General features: G+C 36.8%; 2 protein-coding genes across 6 annotated transcripts in view; both read right to left on the minus strand.

Annotated features, from left to right (window-relative positions):
- il12rb2 (interleukin 12 receptor, beta 2a) overlaps positions 1 to 11,260 on the minus strand; it is a 19,646-nt gene extending 8,386 nt beyond the window's left edge. For both annotated transcript variants that reach the window (XM_023404418.2, XM_087173501.1), the window contains exons 1-8: positions 11,069 to 11,260; positions 10,680 to 10,811; positions 10,112 to 10,390; positions 9,229 to 9,352; positions 8,919 to 9,109; positions 8,422 to 8,564; positions 7,955 to 8,099; positions 5,821 to 5,900 (exon numbers count right to left, since the gene is read on the minus strand). In XM_023404418.2, the coding sequence (XP_023260186.1) occupies positions 5,821 to 5,900; positions 7,955 to 8,099; positions 8,422 to 8,564; positions 8,919 to 9,109; positions 9,229 to 9,352; positions 10,112 to 10,390; positions 10,680 to 10,740 (1,023 nt within the window). In that variant the 5' untranslated portion in view covers positions 10,741 to 10,811; positions 11,069 to 11,260. The remainder of the gene's footprint in view (positions 1 to 5,820; positions 5,901 to 7,954; positions 8,100 to 8,421; positions 8,565 to 8,918; positions 9,110 to 9,228; positions 9,353 to 10,111; positions 10,391 to 10,679; positions 10,812 to 11,068) is intronic.
- A 2,109-nt stretch (positions 11,261 to 13,369) lies between these two features.
- On the minus strand, positions 13,370 to 25,229 carry il23r (interleukin 23 receptor). 4 transcript variants are annotated; one of them, XM_087173503.1, is made up of 18 exons: positions 25,095 to 25,229; positions 24,345 to 24,376; positions 24,125 to 24,239; positions 23,569 to 23,698; positions 23,198 to 23,373; positions 21,362 to 21,482; positions 21,086 to 21,252; positions 20,517 to 20,653; positions 20,219 to 20,432; positions 20,010 to 20,092; positions 19,181 to 19,382; positions 18,895 to 19,098; positions 18,475 to 18,573; positions 18,116 to 18,271; positions 15,483 to 15,623; positions 15,217 to 15,304; positions 14,634 to 14,724; positions 13,370 to 14,197 (listed from the first exon to the last, which is right to left on the minus strand). In XM_087173503.1, the coding sequence occupies exons 3-18, from the start codon at positions 24,186 to 24,188 to the stop codon at positions 13,556 to 13,558; spliced, it is 2,715 nt and encodes a 904-aa protein (XP_087029629.1). In that variant the 5' UTR covers positions 24,189 to 24,239; positions 24,345 to 24,376; positions 25,095 to 25,229; the 3' UTR covers positions 13,370 to 13,555. The 4 variants fall into 4 exon arrangements, with proteins under 4 accessions (XP_087029629.1, XP_087029630.1, XP_087029631.1 ...); XM_087173504.1 differs by lacking the exon at positions 24,345 to 24,376; XM_087173505.1 differs by lacking the exon at positions 25,095 to 25,229 and having other exon boundaries at positions 23,204 to 23,373; positions 24,345 to 25,011.
- Positions 25,230 to 25,532: the final 303 nt, after the last annotated feature.

The raw sequence follows: 25,532 nt of genomic DNA on the forward strand, positions 1-25,532 counted from the left end.
GCCAAAGAATGTCTTAGTATAGTAAGGCAAAAAACGCCAAAAAAGCGACATAGTATAGTAAGGCAAAAAAATTTGAAAAAACCTCATAGTATATTAAGGCATAAAACGCCAAAGAACGTCATAGTATAGTAAGGCATAAAACGCCAAAAAACGTCATAGTATAGTAAGGCATAAAACGCCCAAAAAAATTACATGGTATAGTAAGGCAAAAAAACTTGAAAAAACGTCATAGTATAGTAAGGCATAAAACGTGAAAAAACGGCATAGTATAGTAAGGCATAAAACGCCAAAAACATGACATAGTATAGTAAGGAAAAAAAATGTGAAAAAACGACATAGTATAGTGTGGCATAAAACGCCAAAAAAGCGACATAGTATAGTAAGGCAAAAAAATTTGAAAAAACCTCATAGTATATTAAGGCATAAAACGCCAAAGAACGTCATAGTATAGTAAGGCATAAAACGCCAAAAAACGTCATAGTATAGTAAGGCATAAAACGCGAAAAAATTACATGGTATAGTAAGGCAAAAAAACTTGAAAAAACGTCATAGTATAGTAAGGCATAAAATGCCAAAAAATGCCATAGTTTAGAAAGGCATAAAATCTAAAAAAAAATTCATGGTATAGTAAGGCATAAAACGCCAAAAAAGTGACATAGTATAGTAAGGCATAAAACGCCAAAGAACGTCATAGTATAGTAAGGCAAAAAAATGTCAAAAAACGTCATAGTATAGTAAGGCATAAAACGCCAATAAACGTCATGGTATAGTAATGCAAAAAAATGTGACAAAAAGTCATAGAATAGTAAGGTACAAAACGTCATAGAATAATAAGGTATATAACGCCAAAAAAATGACATAGTATAGTAAGGCAAAAAAATTTGAAAAAATGACATAGTATAGTGTGGCATAAAACGCCAAAAAACGTCATAGTATAGTAAGGCATAAAACGCCAAAAAATGACATGGTATAGTAATGCAAAAAAATGTGAAAAAATGTCATAGTATAGTAAGGTACAAAACGTCATAGAATAATAAGGTATATAACGCAAAAAAAATGACATAGTATAGTAAAGCAAAAAAATTTGAAAAAACGACATAGTATAATGTGGCATAAAACGCCAAAAAATGACATAGTATAGTAAGGCAAAAAAATTGGAAAAAACGTCATAGTATAGTAAGGCATAAAACGCCAAAGAATGTCATAGTATAGTAAGGCAAAAAAATTTGAAAAAACGGCATAGTATAGTAAGGCATAAAACGCCAAAAACATGACATAGTATAGTAAGGAAAAAAAATGTGAAAAAACGACATAGTATAGTGTGGCATAAAACGCCAAAAAAGCGACATAGTATAGTAAGGCAAGAAAATGTGAAAAAACGACAGTATAGTAAGCCAAAAAACGTCATAGTATACTTAGTGAAAAAAATTTCAAAAAACGTCATAGTATACTTAGTGAAAAAAATTTCAAAAAACGTCATAGTATAGTAAGGTATAAAACGTCATAGAATAATAAGGTATATAACGCCAAAAAAATGACACAGTATAGTATAGCATAAAACACCAAAAAAGCGACATAGTATAGTAAGGCAAAAAAATTGGAAAAAACGTCATAGTATAGTAAGGCAAAAAAATTGGAAAAAACGTCATAGTATAGTAAGGCATAAAATGCCAAAGAACGTCATAGTAAAGTAAGGCATAAAACGCCAAAAAACTCATAGTATATTAAGGCATAAAACGCCAAAAAAGGTCATAGTATAGTAAGGCATAAAACGCCAAAAAATTACATGGTATAGTAAGGCAAAAAAACTTGAAAAAACGTCATAGTATAGTAAGGCATAAAACGCCAAAAAAAGACATAGTATAGTAAGGCAAAAAAAATTCTAAAAAAATTCATATCAAAGAAAGTCATAAAATGTCACCGTATAATAAGGTATGTAATGCCAAAAAAAAAAGGACATAGTATAGTAAGGCAAGAAAATGTGAAAAAACGACAGTATAGTAAGCCAAAAAACGTCATAGTATACTTAGTGAAAAAAATTTCAAAAAACGTCATAGTATACTTAGTGAAAAAAATTTCAAAAAACGTCATAGTATAGTAAGGTATAAAACGTCATAGAATAATAAGGTATATAACGCCAAAAAAATGACACAGTATAGTATGGCATAAAACACCAAAAAAGCGACATAGTATAGTAAGGCAAAAAAATTGAAAAAACGTCATAGTATAGTAAGGCATAAAATGCCAAAGAACGTCATAGTAAAGTAAGGCATAAAACGCCAAAGAGCGACATAGTATAGTAAGGCATAAAACGCCAAAAAATTACATGGTATAGTAAGGCAAAAAAACTTGAAAAAACGTCATAGTATAGTAAGGCATAAAACGCCAAAAAAAGACATAGTATAGTAAGGCAAAAAAATTTCTAAAAAAATTCATATCAAAGAAAGGCATAAAATGTCACCGTATAATAAGGTATGTAATGCCAAAAAAAAAACGACATAGTAGAGTAAGGCAAGAAAATGTGAAAAAATGACAGTATAGTAAGCCAAAAAATGTCATAGTATAGAAAGGTATGAAATCTCCAAAAAACGTCATAGTATACTAAGGCAAATAAATGAAAAAAAACGTCATGGTATAGTAAGACAAAAAAATTTTATAAAAACTTCATATTATAGAAAGGCATAAAATGTCACAGTATAATAAGGCATAAAACGCCAAAGAGCGACATAGTATAGTATGGCATAAAACGCCAAAAAATGACATGGTATAGTAATGCAAAAAAATGTGAAAAAATGTCATAGTATAGTAAGGTACAAAACGTCATAGAATAATAAGGTATATAACGCAAAAAAAATGACATAGTATAGTAAAGCAAAAAAATTTGAAAAAACGACATAGTATAGTGTGGCATAAAACGCCAAAAAATGACATAGTATAGTAAGGTATAAAATGTCAAAAGAAAGTCACAGTATAGTATGGCATAAAATGTCAAAAAACATCAAAGTATAGTAAGGCATAAAACATCATATTATAATAAGGCATAAATATGTAAAGAAACTTCATAGTATGGTAAGGCATAAAAATGTCAAAAAACATCATAGTATAGTAAGGCATAAAACATCATAGTATAGTAAGGCATCAAACGTCATATTATAATAAGACATAAAAATGTCAAAAGAAGTTATAATATAGTAAGGCATAAAATGTCATATTATAATAAGCCATAAATATGTCAGAAGAAGTCATAGTATGGTTAGACATAAAATGTCAAAAAACGTCATAGTATAGTAAGGCATAAAACGTCATAGTATAGTAAGGCATAAAATGTCAAAAAAAGTCATAGTATAATAAGGCATAAAACGTCAAAAAACGTCAAAGTATAATAAGGCACAAAATGTCAAAAAACTTCATAGTATAGTAAGACATAAAACGTCATAGTATAGTAAGGCATAAAAATTCATATTATAATATGGCATAAAAATATAAAAAAATGTTATAGTATTGTAAGGCATAAAAATGTCAAAAAAAACATCATAGTATAGTAAGGTATATAACGTCATATTATAATAAGACATAAAAATGTCAAAAAACGTCATGGTATAGTAAGGCACTAAACATCATAGTATAGTAAGGCATAAAACGTCATATTATAATAAGGCATAAAATGTCAAAAAACGTCATAGTATAGTAAGGCATAAAACATCATAGTATAGTAAGGCATAAAACGTCATATTATAATAAGGCATAAAAATGTCAGAAAACATCATAGTATAATAGGCACAAAATGTCAAAAGATGTCATAATATAGTAAGGCATCAAAAACTTCATAGTATAGTAAGGTACAAAACGTCATAGTGAAGTAATGTCTTAAATGTCAAAAAAAGTCATAATATAGTAAGGCATAAAATGTCAAAAAAACATCATAGTATAATAAGGCACAAAATGTCAAAAGAAGTTATAATATAGTAAGACATAAAAAACGTCATATTATAATAAGCCATAAATATGTCAGAAGAAGTCATAGTATGGTTAGACATAAAATGTCAAAAAACGTCATAGTATAGTAAGGCATAAAACGTCAAAAAACGTCATAGTATAGTAAGGTATCAAAAAAAGTCATAGTATAATAAGGCATAAAACGTCAAAAAACGTCAAAGTATAATAAGGCACAAAATGTCAAAAAACTTCATAGTATAGTAAGACATAAAACGTCATAGTATAGTAACGCATAAAACTTCATATTATAATAAGGCATAAAAATGTCAAAAAACATCATAGTATTGTGAGACATAAAATGCCAAAAGAAGTCATAATATAGTAAGGTATAAAACGTCATAGTATAGTAAGACATAAAACGTCATAGTATAGTAAGGCATAAAAATTCATATTATAATATGGCATAAAAATATAAAAAAATGTTATAGTATTGTAAGGCATAAAAATGTCAAAAAAAACATCATAGTATAGTAAGGTATATAACGTCATATTATAATAAGACATAAAAATGTCAAAAAACGTCATGGTATAGTAAGGCACTAAACATCATAGTATAGTAAGGCATAAAACGTCATATTATAATAAGGCATAAAATGTCAAAAAACGTCATAGTATAGTAAGGCATAAAACGTCAAAAAACGTCATAGTATAGTAAGGTATAAATCGTCATAGCATAGTAATGCATAAAATGTCAAAAAATGTCACAGTATAATAACGCATAAAACGTCATATTATAATAAGGCATAAAAATGTAAAAAAACATCATAGTATGGTAAGACATAAAATGTCAAAAGAAGTCATAATATAGTAAGGTATAAAACGTCATAGCATAGTAATGCATAAAACGTGAAAAAACGTCATAGTATAGTAAGACATAAAACGTCATAGTATAATAAGGCATAAAAATGTCAAAAAACGTCATAGTATGATAAGACATAAAATGTCAAAAGATTTTAATAATATAGTAATGCATAAAATGTAAAAAAAACATCATAGTATAGTAAGGCATAAAACGTCATATCATAATAAGGCATAAAAATGTCAAAAAACGTCATAATATAGTAATGCATAAAATGTCAAAAAACATCATAGTATAGTAAGGCATAAAACGTCATATTATAATAAGGCATAAAAATGTCAAAAAACGTCATAGTATAATAAGGCACAAAACGTCAAAAGATGTCATAGTATAGTAAGACATAAAATGTCAAAAGAAGTCATAATATAGTAAGGCATAAAACTTCATAGTATAATAAGGCATAAAAATGTCAAAAGATGTCATAATATAATAAGGCATAAAATGTCATAGCATAATAAGGCAAAATTAAAAAAAAAAAAACGTCTTAGTATAGTAAGGCATAAAATAAAAGTGTCAAAAAAAGTTTTGGCATAATAAGGCATAAAATGTCATAAAACGTCATAGTATAGTATGGCAAAATAAAGTAAAACTGAGTCACCAATTAACCTAATGGACATTTTTTTGATGACATTATGTACCACTGTGATATTCTCACGACGTGAGCCTTCAGATGGCCCCAGCCCTTTCAGTCAATCAGATGCTAGCATGCCTAAATCGGTTGTATTGGAGACGTAGCCTCTTGGAGGGCACATTGGAATGATCTTATATGAGTGAACGAGTTCACTGAAATATTGGTATGGAGAATTCTGTCCTCCCAAAATATTGGTAGGGACGCATTCCTACTGTCCATATGTAATCCTACGCCCTTGGTCACTCACTATCATTCAGCAATTCAAACTGATGCAAAGCACTTACTCAGAAAAAAAAATTAAGAGTACTTTATTTTGACAAGATTCAAAACTTACCTTCCAGTAAACTGTCAGGGATTTAAAGTCAGCTGCAGATGCAAATTCAGCGTACCACACATCCAACTTTTTTGCAGGAGCTAAAACAATAAAACATCCATTTGTCACTGCATCATAAAACTAAAATCATATGTAAGAATGTTTTTTGTGTTTGGCTTCACTGACTAGATTTGAGTGTTTTTTTAATGAATGAGTGTATTAGCATCATGAGTACTGACATTTTGTGTCAAAGTTATTCTTTATCATTTGTATCAGTCTATGACGTAATGCTTTGAAATCCTTTTATAGTGATGCACATCCACTCTGCAAGTCTGTTAAAGTTTCCTATGCGAACTCAAGTCTGGCGGCAATGAGTAATAATTCCAAGAAACCTTGTAATTACTTCCTTTAAAGATTAAGAGTTGTTGTTGCTGTTTTTTTTGTTTTTTTTGTGAAGAATAGTTACTTAAAAAAAAAAAAAGATTTACTTCTAACTAACTCCTGGTGTTTTCTGTGAATTGGGTGATACTTTCATGTGTGCAACACCTACTACAAAAAGCAAGGGTGAATTTCCTCTTCTGTAACACTGACCCAACACCAGCGACAGCAATGTACGTATGACATGTGACAACACGGTGGGGAAGAAAAGGTCACTCCACCCTGTAATTTGTGTACAGTATGTGGGAAGTTCAGAGCTTCAAGCTTCATTTTCTGCACTGCTGCATTAATCTGCCTATACAATGAGACGAGTGGTCCAAATGTAAATGTGGATAAACAATCACACTGGGGGTTTCGTAATCATACATTGGATATATTTACATTAATGCCAACTGTTTTCCAAAGCACACTGTGAGTTTTCAGATTGATTCGTGATTCAAGTCATGATTTTTTCAAATTACAACACAGATCGGCCTACTTGAAGTTAAATACAAGTTACTTTAGAGTCATATGTTTATCTGTTGGTGAGTTTAAGTGCAGTTGGGAAACTGAGACTTGAGTGTTAGCTACGCAAAGAAACTACAAATTTCACTTCACTATATTGTAATGACGTACATGTAAGATCATTATGCGTCTTTTGGATGTGTTAACATAGTTTGTAAATGCAAAAGTGTTTTATAGCCAACCCTGAAACAATTAATTGGTTTTGCAATTGTTATTTTTAATCATACACAAGTGGGGTCTGAAGGAGTTTAAGTCCATTTCAACAAAATACAACAGTTGAGTAGTAAAATCAACACACACTCACAACTGCACTTCTAGGAGAAGATGTTATGGCTTTCACAAGAAAAGGCAACAAATTATTTATTGTGACAGATAAGCTTCCTGAATTATGTTTCACATCTGTACGTTGACTTTCATACCGTCCTGTCATGAAACCAGCAGCTGTTTAATCACCTGTGTGGATGTGAAATTTTTACTTTTACTTTAGTGACTTAAATTCAACCATCAGACAGAATATGTTGACCTAGAAAATGAAGATGACTGACAAACAGGTGTAATTCATCTTTTACATCATTTACTGAATACTTCAATAAAAAAAAGATGTAAGGGCCAAAACTGTGTCTACTCTGACCTCTACTCCTCCTGCTGCTGCTGCTGCCGTTGCTGGCTGTGCATGCAATACCAATCATGCATCAAGTCTGCACTTTCATAGCTTACATTTCTATATATCTTCACACCATCAGTAGGCTTGAACATATACATGTATCCTGTGATATTTCCCATTAACCACTACTGTCTTCTTCATCACTTCACTTTTTTTCTCTCTGGTCCAGTGTCGGCTGAAGAGACTCCACTGCAGTTTACTGAACACATTTCATTAAATATTTTCATTGTCTGAAATTTCGTCTTATCACTAATGGGTTTGCTCTCAAACCACAACCCACTGAGGCATGTCTCAGTGGCTTATCAATATTCTGCAGACAAACAGACGTGAGCTAATAACTTCCTCAGAAAACACAAGCAAAAGGAAACATTAATTAATTGATAGCATACATAGATTAGGAACGACAGAGATACTATAAATACTCCATTCAGATCTGTTAGTCTTCAGATGGAAGCAGTAGTGCTTCCTTTCAGTATAGTGCAGGAATACACACAGTAAGGCTCTTTTGAACACTCATCAGGAGCTGCAGGTTAGTAGTCAGTTACTTACCCTCCTCTTCAGTCAAGCAGGAAACGTTTAAGCTCCACTGACTCCACAAGCCGGTGCTAAATTTGGATCGGGCTCTGAAATAGTACAACCTGTAGGGCTCGAGAGACGAGATGGACCGGTTCTGAACTGTACTCGTCTGCACACCCTGAGAGTAAAAAAAACAAAACATTTATTTTTCTTCTTTTTTTTTTTTTCATTGACGTAAACTTACTCATCCATCCCAAAGTGACATTTACTATCATCATGTAAGGGCATCTGATAGAGGATTAAAGGTCAAATTAAAGCTTTTTATTGACTCTTCATCAACCTCACACTCATATCTACCTTTTAATTTGAATCAACAGTAGACTCATGAGGTCAAATCTTGCAGTGTATGCCTTCAAAGGTGTTAAGTAATCCTCTGCTATATCGATTGCAACTAAATGTTCCCAGCATCTGGACCAATCTAAAGCGTTAAGAGGTCTTACTTGGTCTGGATAAGATGTCCATGTCTGCTCTGCTGATTTGTACTGGATCTCCAGTTGTTGAGTGATCACAGACTGCTTCACTTCGATGATGCACTCCCGGGAAGAGCACTGGGGTTGGCCAAGAACAGGAGTCGATGGCATCACTGCTCACATCAACAAAGCCACCACAGAGGTTAAAACAAAACTCTTGAGCAACTTTCACAAGATGAGCACACAAGGTCAGTTTTTGATGTTTTCTTTACAACAAAAGAAAGATAAGATTCCAACGCGTCATTGCATCAGTTGAAAGGATGATGGACGGAGATTATCAACAACCATAAACTTTAGTTAAGCTTTGTGGCTGTTGATAAAGAAAGACATACTTCACTGTGAAGCCGGTCTGAAGTTCCACTATCATTTCATGCCTTACAAAACACCTTGAAACTGTCATTACATGTGTGAAAGTAGCAGCTCACAAACTGAATTCCCTAGAGCTTGGCAATGTATGTGGGTCTCACCAATGTCTCTGAGAGTGTAGTTGATGGTGGAGGACACTGCAGAGCCCAGTGAATTTTCAGCTTGGACCCACACAGAGATGAGCTGGACAGATCTGGACACAGTGAAATTAACTGACGATACATCAGTTCCCTTACTGGAGACATTGTGCACATCTGGTCCATCAGTGTGATTTCTTGGTACAGTTCTCACCCTGAAACACACAAGGCCAAGTTTCATTTGACAGTGTAAGATCGTTTGAAACTGCACTGTGGGATTTTTTTTTTATTAGAGACAGATTTCGGTCAAGTTTCCTTTCTTTTTCAAACTCACCTCAGCACTGAGCTGTCTCTGAGATACGTATCCCGTCCTCTGTTCCAAGTGCAGAACATAACTCCACTTTTATCATTTATGACCCTGTAGTTGCATGAAATGTTTTTAGGGCGATCTGGTGGGTCTGAAGGACAAAGCAGACAAAGAGAAATTGAATTGAATGCGTCAAAGTGCAGCAGTAAAATAATTGAACACGACTTCACATTCCAACATATTAGCAATATCCAATTAGTAAGTATTACTATCAGTCATTACTGATGACAGTCAGAAAAATTAATTAATAAAATGCAGAAATTTGGTAATGTCGTCAATTACAGTGGCTGAGCAGGTTACATCTTTTTAAGGTTTTCTAGTGTCATCCTGTAACAAGAGTTTGTATTGGTAATATTTTGTACATGTCCAAAGACTGCACATATCATATGTGTCAAAAAACAAGCCTCTCAAATTAGAAATGGCTCTGTGGTATGACACTAAGCTGCGGCCAGCCTTCAACATGTGAACAGCGTGTACTTTAAATAAAGCAAAGAAAGCAGAAGCAGCTCTGCAGCCTTTTTTTCATTTTTTTTTTTTACACCTCCTGTAGTTTGAAAAGTTAGTGAAAGTTTGAAATGAAACACCATGCACTGGAAAACATCCTGCAAGATTTCTGTATCTATTCACATGAATTTTACATGAGCGTAATATGTAAATAAATTGATCTCATCACAGTTAAAGCTGCTGGCTCATGTTGAACTTGCATGATGGGTGTGGTATATGGTAACTCATCCATTAAAAGCTTGGACAATTGAAATAGAGAAGTGTTTAATCTGTGCTTAAATAAACTTTGCAGTGGGATAAAGGTTTCAGAGAAGAAGGCCTCATCCCTGCTGTACTTCATACTCACATCCAGCTTTGATATCCAGTCCACAGGGGTCCGGTGCAGGACAGTTACACTGTCTCAGGGTACAGTCACAGTTACAGCTGTATGTTCTGTTCTTTGTTATGTTCACCACATTAAAATATATGGTTGTAGAATTTAGTTCTTTGTGGTTCTGTAGTGTGGGTGGGTGGTCACTGAACATGGATCCCTTGCACTTGCAGTTAAAGGTGCAGTAAACCCTAAAACTGGAGTCTCGCTGCACCAAAGGTCCAGCACTGGACCAGATGGAGCAGGATTTCTCCCCTAAAGAAAGAAAGAATGACTTAGGCTATAAAGGCTGCAGTCAGATGTTCATCATGTCTTATATCCAGTGGGTTAGTTATCTGAATGCAACAGATTATTAATAGTTTATTTGTTGGATTTGGAGCAGATGAGGAAGTGTGAACCTGCACACTTGTCTAATACAAAAAGTTTTTAATAAGCACATTTTTACAATAATATTTGATCTAACTTTCATTCAAAAAATACAAATGTATCTTACATGCCGAGAGAGATGTTAGAAGTGTGTATCCACACAGTAGTCTGAGCTTACCTATGCAAAGCTGCACCGCCAGCAATGTAACGGCAGTGAGGATGGACCATGTTTGGGACATTGTCGCCACGAGTCATCAGTAACCGTCTCCTTATATGACTCTTACATTGTAGCAGGAGCTGCTAATTTAATCTTAAAATAAGCACAAGTACACACATGCAGTAGGTCAGTTATGTATTTGAATTAAGGCGATTTTGGAGATGCTTATTATTGATTGTCATAATGATGAAAAGTGTTACAGTATCTCCATATAGGCTATATGAAACCATTGATTCTAAGCACAGATACTTGGACAGATGTGGAGCTCCGGGCTCAAACTAAACCGCATCTGCGTTCAATCAATAACGATGGTGATGAAAACTGGGAAAATAAACACCCAATGTACTCACCGATACATCACATCCCAGTATTAAATCCTTGTGAGTGATATGAAGCTCTATCCCTCATCGTAAGTCGCCCTGAACATTATTGTAGACAAGAGTCGTGCGTCCTGCTCATAGACTGTATGTAGAAAAGTCCTGCCTTTGGCAAAGTGGCCGCGGAGACTCCGTGTAGGCTCCGCCTCTGGTGTACTGTGCAACACTTCACTCACAAATGAAGTCACAGTTCACCAGTGAAGCCAGACACACACTGGCACAGCTGACATATACATATATAGCCTATATATAAAAGAAGGTTAGAATTTTCCAGTTCTTGGGTTTTAATTTTTTAAGCCGTATTTGTATTTTTAATTAAGTAAGAAGTCTACTGCAGCTTCTTAAAATCAGTCCCCATGCAGGTTCAAGCCTCTCTTGAATCCCATTTAGAGGAGGATGAGAGGACTGAATCCAACATGATGAGGTAACTCTTCAGACAGATGTGTATATAATGCAGCTGTCAAACACAACAACTCCTCAGATTAACTTTGATCATCACATTTTCCACACAGAAAAAGGTCTCTCACTCTGTCAGTCGTATCCACATGTGGTGCATTGGGGGACTTTCCCCTGTAGCTGCACCACAGTTCACCTTTACATGCACAAGTACAACAACGCAAGGCTCAATATTACCCTATTTAGAATAAAAATAATAACTGCACTGTTACACAAAAACATTAGCAAGGTTCTGTTCTGTTCTGTTCTGACAGCCTCAGTGTGTCGACATGGAAGAGACCCTCCTGAAATTTTGATTGCGAAGGAGGAAGTGAGACAACTCTCAGGAAGCCCTGAAAAACGGTGTTTAAGTGCAGGTGGTGCATGTGTGAGCAGAACTTACAGTTCAGGTGCAGATTACTATAACCTTACACAGAGTCATGATCTATGGAAGGGAAAGCACCAACTGACTTTTATGTTGGTGTGTTTTGGAATAATTTCACACTTGGCATCACACGACTGTCTCAAAACAGAATGGCTAACTTTAGAGACAAACAGAGGTCACACCCTTGTATTGAAATACAAGGAACTCTCTCAGCAGTTGATACAGGACAGTTATTTTGACTTAGCATTTGAATGATAATGGTTTATACTAACTTCTTTAGGGTGGTCAACAAGCTATAACTGACTTTCTACATGGTTAATAAGTAATTCATTCATTATAAAAATCCATTAGACTGGTTTATAACCTTCCCTTATATGAAACTAGATTTGATTTAAAACTGTAGGACTTCATCCTTCATCAGTAATGTAGCAATTTTGGTCCAGATCCTTTATAGCTGTATTTCAGAGGTGTACACACTAAAAAATGTTGGGTTATTTTGGTAACCCAATTTCTTTGTTACTGGTGTTGGGTTAAAAATTTTGGGTTATTTGTAAGAGTAACCCATTTTCTGGGTTGTAGTGCTAATATTATGACCAAATTCACTTTAATATAATTCATAAAGATATACTAAATACTTAAGCATGCTGTAAACTCAATTATAGCCTATGACTGAATAATACACAGACCTAGTTGGGAAAATTTTAGAGTTGTCCTTCTGTTTCAAAAAAACAACCAAACACTATTCAATATAACCCAACTGCTGGATTGAATAAGGACAAACCCCTTTTTTGGGTTATTGCAACCCAACGGGTTGGGTTAATTTTTTTGACCCAACTCTTGGGTCAAATCATGCAGTGTCTGCCTTCAAAGTGTTAAGTAACCCTCTGCTATATCCATTGCAACTAAATGTTCCCAGCATCTGGACCAACCTAAAGCGTTAAGAGGGCAGTTGGGTTAAAATTGGGTTATTTTTTAACCCAACTGTTTTTAGTGTGTATGAACTCTCTATTAGAGAGGTTCCTTTATGTATTAAAGAGCTTAATCACAAGACTTTAATTGCTGAACATTTGTACCAAATTGCATTGCAACCCATCCAACACATTTTATTTAAAACCACAAAGGTCAATTTCGTGGTGGGGCTAGAGGAAAAGTCAGGGGATCACCAGAATCATTTTGGTGCATTGTCAGGGAACCATGAATGTCTGTACAAACAGTCAGACCTATCACCGCTCACATCCATAGAGCCATGCTGGTAAAATGGCTAAAAAGATTTAGGAAGTCCATCTGCAAGTAGATGTGCAGTCACAGGTTGTTTTCACAACCCAGCAAACTCAATGTTGTCTTTATGAATGCTTATTACTGAAGCATTGATTTACATTGATTTATTTAACATTATTATTTATTATAAAACCTTTAGTTAAGTATGCATTTAGAAAAGATAGTGCCAACATAACTACAGTGAGGAATTGCTACACATTTATTAGAATGTCCTTTAATCAAACTCGATTTATACATTTTTGCCCTTTATTAACTTGGTTTTTAACATTATACAGTAGGTGAAGTGGTGCTTGAGTAATGCTCTCTTGAAAGTCAGTTTAGTAGTGCAGATTGTCCTGTTTGTGTCATTCCCATCATCGCAGCTACCTCTGCGTGTCGCAGAGCGGCGTGCTGCTGACAGCAGTTACCTGAGGGAAGTAACCACCAATCAGAGTTGTTCCAATGGTAAACTGAGACAAACAAATGTCGGCCATGTCAGGAGTCATTATGTCACTCTGTTCTAACTCCAAAGAGGGAGAGTCAGTCCTCCTCCTCTCCTCTAAGAAGCCTCTATTCAAGACACTTGTTTCAGGTGTTTTAGGCCACAAAAGGCCACCAACAGAGCTGAGAGTGGGTCCCAGGGGCGAATCAGAGAAATCCACCTCCACACTGGACAACAAGCCTACCAGTAATCCACCAAATGCACTCGAACAAAAGTCCTCCTCCTCACTTGCTGGTGTGTCCCTTTGCTCCTCTTCTGTCTCCTTCACCTCCTCTCCTTGTGGAGCCAATGTAGCAATCTGAGGTTTGTAGCTGACATGATCCAGCTGGCTGTCAACAAGCACTGTCCTGGTATCCGATGCTAATAAAGGTGTCTCTGCCATGGGTTGTCCTGATCCAGTCTGGGATACTTTGACATGGATGATGGGATACATGTCGTCCCTATCCTCAGAGGAGATGAAACTAATGGGGCACAGCGGAGGGTCACTGTGGCTGGATGAGAAGGATAGTTCACCGTCATCCTGCTGGAGACCAAAAAAACAAACAAACAAAAAAAACAAAGCATAGTCAGACTTGATTGACTCACACAAAGTGATTAATACGTTTGTTGGACAAACATGCGTTGTCAAGTCTCTTGTTTTCACTTGCAGCTCATCACAAAGTTGTTGTCAACAAAACAAAGTAGCTGGATGCTGTCAAAGTGAAAGCAGAAACAACTGACATCATTTCCTATTGTTTCACAGAGCGGTAAACCTCAAGAACTATAGAGTTTTTACTATATTTTAAAATTGTATTAATAACATTTTTGATAGTATATTCTTCTGCTCTTTTTGCTGGTGTTGGTGCAGTTGTTGCATATGCTAGCTGTTGCTGTTTTGATTAATGTGGTGACAGTACGTCACACAAAAAGGGAAGTATGAATGTCAACACAGTTGGCCTCTTTAGCTCCACTATGATTACCTTCAGCAGTCTGATGGCATTACTGTTTCCAGGTTTTGGTAGGTTTTCAACAAGCCAGGCAGGTCCCCAGGATATACATCTTTGTTTAATCCTGAGATGGAAAGACAGTTAGGTTTTCAGTATTCAAGCTTGATCATGGTGGTTTAGTATCAGGTGTAGTAAAGGTACATTTACAGAAAAAAAACAACACAGTCTTATTCTGCAAGTGAGATAATGTTATAATGAATGAATCACATCATCTCCACAGCTAACACAACCACATTCTGCACAGTTTTTGCCACATGGTTAAGGTTTCTGTTCATGTTAATTGTGTGGGTTCTTGCTTCATATGCTCATGTTGCGGTGTGGTGGGCTATTTCATGAAATCAGCCACAACTGTATCAATCTTGATTACTAGTAAAACAAAACCAGTGCACATTGGAAACTGTTTGCAGGAGCCTGAGAAAAATAGACAGTTATGGTTATCCTACCAGAATACTTTCACTATTATTAGATGATGTCTGTTGTGTGATGACTGTTATTTTCCATGAAACAATTATTAACATAAAACATTTATTAAAACAATATTGTTTAATACTAATACCTTTTCCTCACACAACTCCAGCACAGCAGGTTGGCTATGATCGCTATGAAGAGGGCAAAGATGAAAACAATCACAATCACCAGGCCAACTAGAAGAGATGAGGAGGGAAGCACAAAACAGTTGAGTACACTAGTTGTCGTAACGGTAAGAAAGCAAAGTTGTCTTTTCTTCTCATTTAGAGCTTCCTTTAGCTGAAAGGGTTGCACTGAAGACACGGGCTTACTAAGTTGGTGTTTGTGTTTTCAAAGGGACGATAGGAGACTGACCTGCAGGAGCTGCAGGCTGAGAGGAGATCTTGATCCCCCACGGCCCTTCTCCTGCTGAGGTGGATGCAGTCAGCTGCAGATCCAGAGCTCCTTCAGGACAGTCCAGCCACATCTCTCTGGGGCCGGAGCCAGGCAGCGTCACTGGAACGAATCAAATGAGAGTCAGGATTTCTTTGAAGCAGCACAATTATTAGATATTTTAGTTATTTCAACCTGCAATAACTGATTTTTTTTTGGCCACTTGAGGGTAGCAGAAACAAGTTATGAATATAACATTGACATATGATCATCAAGTTTATATGGTGAACTTGTTAAGAAACATTCGCTTATCTACATATCCATGAAAGAGCAACATTACTATTCATTTCAAGTTGTGTTTCTCACCACCTAAGGAACGTAAGTCCAAGATTCACTCTCTTTTAACTCTGACTTTGGTCTCCACCAGCTCCTGGGGGAAATATCAGGCTCTTTAGCTGCTAAATGCTCCACTGTGTTCACCAGCTAGTCTAACTAGTCTATCCGCTGCTTGGCGTGAGACTAACAATGAACTGAAATTCGCTATTAAGCTCTGTAAAGCCGAGGGGAGTTGCAGAGTAACGACATAACTGTTTGTAGGTTCATCACTACAACTGACCTCTTTCACGTTGTCACATTGTTTTCATCGTCATTTCATATATTGCTATTGTGCTGCTTTAAGCTTTAACACATGCAGTTGTTCTTGACCTTGAAAATTACACAAACAATGTCAATCTGTTGGTGGAATTTGTGGTGAGATTGTTATTCCAACATCTGCTTTTGAAGTCAAAAATAAACTTTCAGTTACGGACTGAAATTTGAACATCTACAAATCCATGAAAATTGGAGGAACAAATCAAAAACACTGCAAAGACCCTGCAGATCTGCTGAGGGAGCTGCTGAGATGTGATTATAAACAGCTTCTTTGTGGTGAGATTGGTTTGTCAAATATAGATTCTGGAAAGTGTTCATCTCTAAGATCTTATTTATGACCCCGGTTAATCTTGCTGTTTGCTAAAGAATTTACATTTTCAGAAGAGCCCAACAGTACATTGAGTTGAAAGGATCATTTGTATTTACTCTAGTTTCATGTCAGAATGTGGTTTTGACAGTGTGGTGCTGCCACAGTTGCTATCACTAGACCAGATTGACTGAAATAACTTTAAGCCAGAGAGTGCAGATCTCCACCAAGGGCATTATAAAACAACATACACTAAGCTTCAGAGAAAAAAATTCAAATTGATAGTAAATGATTTGGATCTGTCACAAAATACAATGGGTTCTTCCCTGGCCCATGCCCCATCCCTCCACCAACTTTAGTGCAAATGGGTTTAGTACTTTTTGCATGATCCTGCTGACAATTAAACAGATATGGGTGAAAACATAACTTCCTCTGCAGAGGTAACAATGGTGTCCTGTATGCACATAACATGTCGTATTAGAGAGAGGAAAAGGTAAGTTCTCAGGTGCTTTTACGCTGACATTCCAGAAATAGTGTATGAGACAGGCTGGTTAGTAACAGTCTTTACAGTTGCATGTGTGCATATAGCCACATGGCTTCCTGTTCGTGGTCAAAGTCAGTTCTAGATAACTCTATGATTCACTGACAACCAGTGTATGAAACATCAGTGTGTGTGAACAGATGTATTAACTTTGACACGCACATGTTCACTCAGACAATCAGACAGGTTCAGCAACAAATAGTTTAGATATAGGATAAATAGAGACAAAACTAGCAAATGTTAATGTACAATGATGAATTTTCTTAATTAATGTTGTAACTTTGAAAGCTGTATTGTTTTTATTGTATATTGAACCTACCCCCCTCCGTTTGTGTGTTTCATTGAATAATTAACCACAAAAAATAAAACAATTACCCAACACGCTCGAAATTCACCTCATTACTGGAAGTAAGAGCAGAAAAACCCTGCTGATGCACTGAAGCTTTGTGGGAGGGGAGTATCAATGAATTGCTGGTTTCACACTTTCCATTATCTAACGGTGGTTAGTGCTGAAACACAATCTATGCATACTACTGCATATATGATTTCCGCCATGAGTACATAGGAATAGGTGTGCCGTAGCCTGACCAAAGTAAAGCACACACGTGAGCATAGGGTTAAATGAGCACTAAAGAGCTCTTGATGTACAAAGAACAGGAAATGACTCAAAGCCAAGGTGTATTTCCTTCAAACCTTCAGCTCAAATCAAAGGGTAATTTAGTTGTGAAAGGGCATGTTAAAATTCACAGATTATATAAAGCAGCTAGAGAGTTTTAATATAAAGGTTAAATTCACCAAAATTACAAAAAAAAGCCTAGTTTCTCACTCATCCAAATGGTATGTATCCATGCAGATAGTTTTGTGGTTATTACAGGATAAATTACATTTTTTTTAAAAATATAAATCTTTGAGGTTTTGTGAGTTGAGTGGAGGTGAACAGAATTTTGTTCATGGTGCACACAGAATTTTAGGAATAAGGAAATAGAAAACTTTGGATTCAAAATAGCCTGTATCTCTGTTGGGATACAACTAACGAATGAACTGTGAGAAATGTCTATCACAGTGCCACACAGTGTAAGACAAACAAACACAAAAGGACACAGTACACCTGCTCACCACGCCATTCTACGCTGTTGGAGTCCAGCGTCTTGACATGGAGGGTGTAGTTTGTGATGAAGCCCCTCTGCTGGTCTACAGGCAGCTCATCCCACAGGATCAGGATCCGCCTGGCCTCATGGACTAGCACGGCCATGTTGGGACCAGACTTTGGTTCTGAAGGAACACAGGGAGAAAGAGAGAGGGTGATGGGGGAAGACTCCACTGAGCGTGTGTCTGCTTTATATCATGTGCTGTCTTGAATCCATATGCAAAAATCTGTCACATGATAAACTCAGTAGTTGAAAAATGTCCGTCTTTACATTGAAAAGTGTGCTAGTAAACTGGTTTTGGGGACATGCTGAGTCTATGTGTCTTACTCTGTTCTTTGGAGTAGACCAGGCCGGATGATGGAGCACTGACACCTCTGGTGGTCACAGCATACACAGAGATATTGTACCTCACACCTGCAGTCAGACCTGAAAAAATACAGGAAAAATTAACTCTCAACTGTAAATATTCAAATATTTGCTTATGAGCTTCTGATTCAGTTTTATTAAGATTATCATATTCATTTTTTATCCTCATCAGGTATTGAAATGATGAAAGCACAAACTGGAGTAATTCACCAATTACCCACAAGAGGTCACTGCTTGATCTCAGTTGAAGCCCTTGCGCCATGTTGTGGATAAAACATTTAGTGGCTTTAATATTATTCACGTTTTGTTTCACCCTGTCTGAGTGAGCAGGTTCTACGCTGTCATTGTGCCTGGTCATGGTGTTTCTGTGGTGTTCTGTACCTGTGATGGACGTGTTGTTTTGGTTTTTGTCCAGCTGTTGCCACTGCAGCTGTGTCGCAGGTACACTTATCCACTCCACCACATAGCGCATCAGTTCTCCTCCAGTTGCAGTCTGGTGTTCGGGCCTTGACCACGACCAGGAGACGAGCACAGCGCTGCCACTAGCTGCAGGAGCCAACTCTCTCAGAACAGGTCCAGAAACACCTGAACAGAAAGTGTTACACTTTACTGGGCTTTCTTTAGAATTTAAACTTTGACATTTTTTTAGTTTTGAATAATTGTGTACCTGAGTGTGTGAGTGGCAAATACGCTGGTGGAGATGACCCATATAAAGTGACAGCACTGACGCTAAGTGCCTGAACCTCTGCTGATACCTGAACTGAGCACTGGCTGGGTGTCGCAGGACAGGTCACTTCCCGTTTCTGATCATTAGCCAGAAAGATTTTGTATTGTTGCACATCGTCACTGTGGTCCTCTGGAGGTGGAGGCTAGGGAGGAAGTCCATTCATCACTTCAGGTTTACTTTTCTGAACATTAAAGGTAATTATAGGAATAGTTTGACTGTTATTCTACAGTCAATTTAATCTGTACAAAAAAAGTAAAAACTTTAGGAGTAAAAACAATAAGATGTGATAGATAAAGTTGTTTTTACCATAAACACAACCTTTTGACCTAACTCTTTGCAAGAAGGAGAATAAACATATTTCCCAAAATGTCAAGCTATGCCTTATATCAAAGAGCAGTGCAGGGTTTCTCTTTATAACCAAATGAATGTATCAGAATAAATTCATTCGTTCATTCATTAGCCGTGCCGCTTATCCTTGCAAGGTCACGTTGGGGCTGGAGCCAATCCCATTTGGCAAGGGCAGGTTACAGGTCTATCACAGGGATGACATATAGAAACAACCATACACACCTAACCTAACCTGCATGTCTTTGGATTGTGGGAGGAACCTGGAAGTGACCCACACAAGTACAAGTAAAACATGCAAACTCCTCACAGAAAGGGCGGCCGGCAGGTTCAAACCGATAACCTTCTTGCTGTGAGGAGACAATGCTGCCTATCAGAATATCAACATAAAAGCCGGTGCTTATGAATCATTATCACACATTACCTTCCACAAGACAGTCAACATCCGCTGCCCATTTGGCTGGAGGCTGCTGAACATCCTCCACACATGCAACTGCTGAGATGGAGCTAAAGATACGTTAAAGTACAAGACGTGCGTTGTTGCATGATTGACGACAGTCCCGGACATTATCACATTCAGCTGCATTTGTTACGTGGTAGATAAGAATTCTGACGTTAAGGTGAAGTGCTTGCCTTTTCCGGGGCTTCTTCCCATCACAGGTGGGCTCCATCTGCTGCAGAGTGACCTTTTGCTGGAGGTCGACCTGGGCATGGAGCTGGGCGTGCTGGCATGGGTCAGCCCTGACGCTGAACGACATGTTCTCATCTGGAACTCATATTCAGTCAGAGGCTTCAAGTCGTCTGCTCTTATCAGACCCTCACTGAGCTCTGCTCCCTCTCTCACTTCCTACAAAACATCGAGAGATTAGATCACCTACACACTGTCTGATAGAAGCTGACGCTGCAGATAGCCACAAAACTATCATCTTACCACGGAACCATTACGTGCGCGGAGCCGGATGTACGGTTTGAGATGCACAGAGGATTCAGTGGTTTTCCACTGCAACACGGCTGCTATAGAGCTGTTCCCAAACTCTATCCGTGTAATATGAGGGGTCTCAGGTATCACTGCAATACAAAAGGACACAGAAGTAGCATTAGTGCACACAAGTGACAGTGACTGTGCAGTGAGTTTTCAGCATATCCAAATATACTTATATATTATATATATTGATAATTCAGTAATGACTCAAAAAGTCAAGGCTGATGAAGTGACATGACACAGCGGCATACTGTATGTAGGGTTAGATGCAAAAGGCTAACAATTAATTTCAAAGAGATATTACAAAAACAGAGAGAGAGTTTAGCTGATAGCCAGGTCAAATCAGTCACACAGTGACGATAGAACAAATGTCTAACTGCAGCAGGTCAAAGGCTGACTCATTTATTAAGAAAATACATGATAAGCCCGATGAAAAGATTTTCTCTTTAAAAGAAGTGTGTTTATGTAGCTGTACAGTCATTCATAAAGATATGTGTTTAACGGAAGTGAGAGCTTACCAATATCCTTTACACGCATGATGAATGGATCAGACTGAGATGCTCCAAAGTGGTTGTAAGCAGTGATGAACAGCCGGTACTTAGTGTTTTCATCTAAAATTCCTTGTGGTATTGTGATTGCTTCAGCATCCTGGATCTGAGCTGAATGTATCTGGGTCCCATTTTCTCTGAAAATGTGTTTTTAAAAAAAAGAAGCATATATTAAACTGTAGGAAGACAACAAGAAGCAGAAAGAAAACAACAACAGCTTCGTTTGACCTCAGAATAACACCATACCTGTTGACTGAAATGCTGTAGTTAGTAGAGAGGTGCGTTTCCTGTCCACGCTCCCATGAACAGTTTATAAAGTCTGACCTTGTTGTTTCACAGAAAATATTTTCAGGCTTATCAGGAGGGACTTCAAGAGAAAAAGACGGGAAACAAAATAGAGAAATAATAAAAAGCAAGCCATTGTTATTTTTTGTATGCAGGCTGAGAAACACAAACTAATACAGTGTCTTTCCTGTGGCTTTTGGCACACTAGTCCTCCCGCGTTTTTTGGTTCCACATACTTACACTGTATGACAAATCGAAACATGCTGCTCATTGACAAAAAGTGTTTGATCACATTTCCCCAGAGAGAATAATAGGAGCTGTTCCACAAATACTCAAATCAACTCTTTTTGAAGTCTTACAGTTTCCTCTAATTTTAAAATAGAAACATGGTTTAAATTTGAAATAGGTCACCACTATGAAATCAAGTTTTATGCTTTTTTAAGCCCTTTCTTACTGGATATTAGTTAAACACATGTTCATTTATTTATTCTGCTATGTCAGAGAAAGCTAGAGTTTAACCTACAATCGTTTGAACGCTTCCTTTCCTTCTTTCAGAAGAAAAGGCTTTGACCAGCTGTGACTGGTGTTAACCAGATGTGAACCAGCAGTTAGTCTCACAGACACACAGCTGTGAGATACAGGCACATTTCTCTGTCCATTGTTGCCAGATTGGGAGGTTTTCTGCGCAGTTGAGAATTTTTTATTCAATTGGGCAGGAACATATATTTGTACTGGTTTTTATAATTGGATGCTAATTTTGTTCCCAGTTGTGAGTTGTGTGCTTGACACGCGATGATGGCAGCGTCACACACACAGTAAAAACGTGGGAAATTTCCTCTTCAATGGTTAATATATCATACAAATATCAGATGTTTTTATCTATGAAATAAAAAAGGGGGACAGTCACAGGTTCATGTATTTGTAATAGTTCTACTAAAATTAACTATAGTGACTGATAAAATTAAGTCACTCTTCAATTATTGAATTAACTGATAAGACTTAACTTTTTCTTCTCCTCCAATCTTTCCCTTCTTCTTTTCTTCACTTGTCCTCCTTCTCTTTCCACTTAATTCTTCACCCTCCTCACTTCACTTTTTACTCCCTTAATTTTTCCGTTTCACTCTCTTCCTCTTCCTGTCCAGTCTTTAACAATAAATATTACATCAATAAATTAAATACTTTGGTTAAGAAATTCCCATTGCTTGCCTCTTTTTTGTATTTTATTGCTTAGAATAATAAATTATAACTTTTAGACACCTTCTTCTCTGTCAAATCTGGCAACAGTGTCTCTGTCTCTACACCACTGTGACTACAGAACTAACAGAAATAGAAGAAAAGTAGAGTGAAGGCATAACGCTGAATCACCCACTCCACTTGAAAACAATATTATTTTTAATATTATTGTTGTTGTTGTTGTTGTTATTATTATTATTATAGATTATTATTAAAAACAAAATTGCAGCTACCTGGAACACCAAAGCAACAATTTAGAAAGCCCTAGCAACCACTTGGAATGCCTTAGCAACTGTCCTAAACACCTTAGCACTTAGCTACCACCCAACAACATTTTAACAACCATGATAACACACTTAAGCCACTATTTTTTTTTTTTACCATCTGCAGTATCGGGTTCCTAGCAATGAGATGGTAACTTAAATTTTAAATGTGTATGTACGTTTCTGTTTGTTCGTAATTCTGTATTTTCACATAAATTCCTTTAAGCAAGTAATGCCGTTTCTGTTTAATCCATAAAGTCTTAATTCTATGTGACTGTACATCAGAGCCAAGTGTACATACGCCCACCATGTAGGTCCAGTCCATTGACAATATAAGACAACTGATCCTTCTTCAGCTTGCAGACCACTTGAGATTGTGGCACCCAGACCCTCGGCAGATTAAACATCACCACGGTGCAGTTGAATTTCTTCCAAGCCTTGACAGCCTCACCGTTCAGCTCCAGGGATATTGTGGACCTGGAAGTCATAAACATAACTGCATCTGAACAAAACTTTAGCTTTTTTTTTTTTTTGCTCAAGAGGAAAAACATTAAAGAGAGTAACACTGTTGAGATATCTGCATGAATTATATACATAAGCAAACAGAAAACATATCATAGGCCTATCAAATATTTGAAAATGATATTGTCTTGTGTTTTCTACCATTCCTACCTCGGTTGACATTCTGTGGTGTGGCAGTACACTGTCAGGTTTGAACCCACGAGGAAGAGCGGGGCTGGCTCTACTGTCAGGTAGCCAAGGTCGTTGAAATGCTGGCAGCCAGCAGGGAGCAGGGGGCAACCTGTCCACAAAAGGAAGACAGAAGGTTTTCATAGAAGTAGTGTTATCCAAGGGTGACAAGTTATTTTTAGGTTTTAAAAAAACAAGTATGATTAAAATTTGCTGGTGCATATGAATACCTGCTGCACAGTAAACTGTAAATCCCATCTATGCTGTCAGGGACGTGATTTTGCGACAAAAAGTACCTCCTCTATTCCTAATTTTATGATCTAACTCTATTACTGGCTCTGCAATTAGGCATGCCAAGAAAGGTTTGAGACAAAACTATTACACACTTTCGTCTCGTCGCTGTGGTCAGGGCTTCAAAAGCAAAGTGTAAAACCCCAACAGTTGCCAAACTGTCATAAAGGGACTGAATGAGGGACTGAAGCGCAGCAGAGAGAAACAGGCTAATAGTTTTGATGTGGCTAGACAGATAAATACTCACGCTGGATGGAAAAATTGAAGAGAAGTATGAGTATGCATTCCCAAATTGTTGAGGGGAGATTCATCTCAGCTCATCTTTGTTAATCTCAAAGAACCCATTTAGGATGAATCAGCACCTGTAACAGAAGTTATTCCTACTATTAATCACAAAACATTTCTTTCTAAAGAATCACTTACTCCATGCATCATTGTCCATACATAAAGTGATCTTCAAAACTTACCTCAGCCATCTGCGAACAGGAGAAGGCTCTGTCTAACATGAGGAGGAGACGCAGTGCTATGTTGAACTTCTCATTTTTTTCAAATGCAAATTTGTAGCTGATAAGACAAGCAGCTCCAGTAATAACAGCCTCTATGATACACGTGCTGTGGCAGATACCTTTAGATAAGGGTGTTCTTATCAAGACACGGACTGACAAGGTTTTAGCTGTAGTCACATTTTCTGAGGGATTACTGGCTTCGTGAGACGCATCTGACTAAAATCATCTCCTTTGTGCAAATGAAACAATCTTTAAAAGAGGCCAGTGACCTAGTTTGGTGGTATTTTGGCAAAGACGTTGAACCTTCAGACTTTGGTGTTCTACTTCAGATGTCTGTTTTTCATCACCACAAACGTTCAGATGACTTTAAATGTCAGCTGCTCTCATTAAATGTGCTGCTGCCAGCACTTCGTAAAGTGATCGACCCAACCTGTAACATGTTGTGTGACATCAACGTATGCTTTGAAAAAAGGATGCTGACTGTAACTTTTTCCTACTGGTGCTGACACTTCTTAGGGTTTCTTACAGTAATTCTACATGTGCTGAAACAGTGAATGGTAAAACAAAGTTTTAGTCAGTAAATACACTGTTGATTCATCAAAAATCACAGCAAAAACATCAGAAATAATACACTCATATCTCTCAACTGATAATAAATATAAATGGTTTGCCCTATAAGTGGTTATCTTAAAGTTAATAAAACAAACTTACATTTTTAGCTTGAAAGAGGTCATGTCACATTAAAAGAAATCAGCCAATATCTCATTCTCACTGGGCTTCTTGCTTATATTCATCATCCCTCAGTGTCAAGTGCAATTATGAGGAAAGATTTGCACAGACTGAGACCTTGTGAGGCTACTGTACTTTTGTTATTTTCCATTTCTACCTCCAAAAGCTTCAGAGGGAAAACCCAGAAGTGAGAGCGTGTGTATGTTCATGTAAAGATAAAAGAGACCTCAAGCTGATGGGTTTGCTAAACTACTATGCCCTCATACAAAAAGTGAAAGGTTCATGTCAAGAAAAACAGCTAAAACATTTATATGTGAAGTAGTAGAAGTTGGTGTTTTATGCATGAAGATATAATAGTATATATATTATAGTATATATTATTTATCTTTCTTTCTATCTATCTAAGACAGCAAACATTGT

Source organism: Seriola lalandi, unplaced genomic scaffold, assembly GCF_002814215.2.
Source record: "Seriola lalandi dorsalis isolate HSWRI2012SDOR001 ecotype SW California unplaced genomic scaffold, Sedor1 jcf7180002054244, whole genome shotgun sequence".
Lineage (NCBI taxonomy): Eukaryota > Metazoa > Chordata > Actinopteri > Carangiformes > Carangidae > Seriola > Seriola lalandi.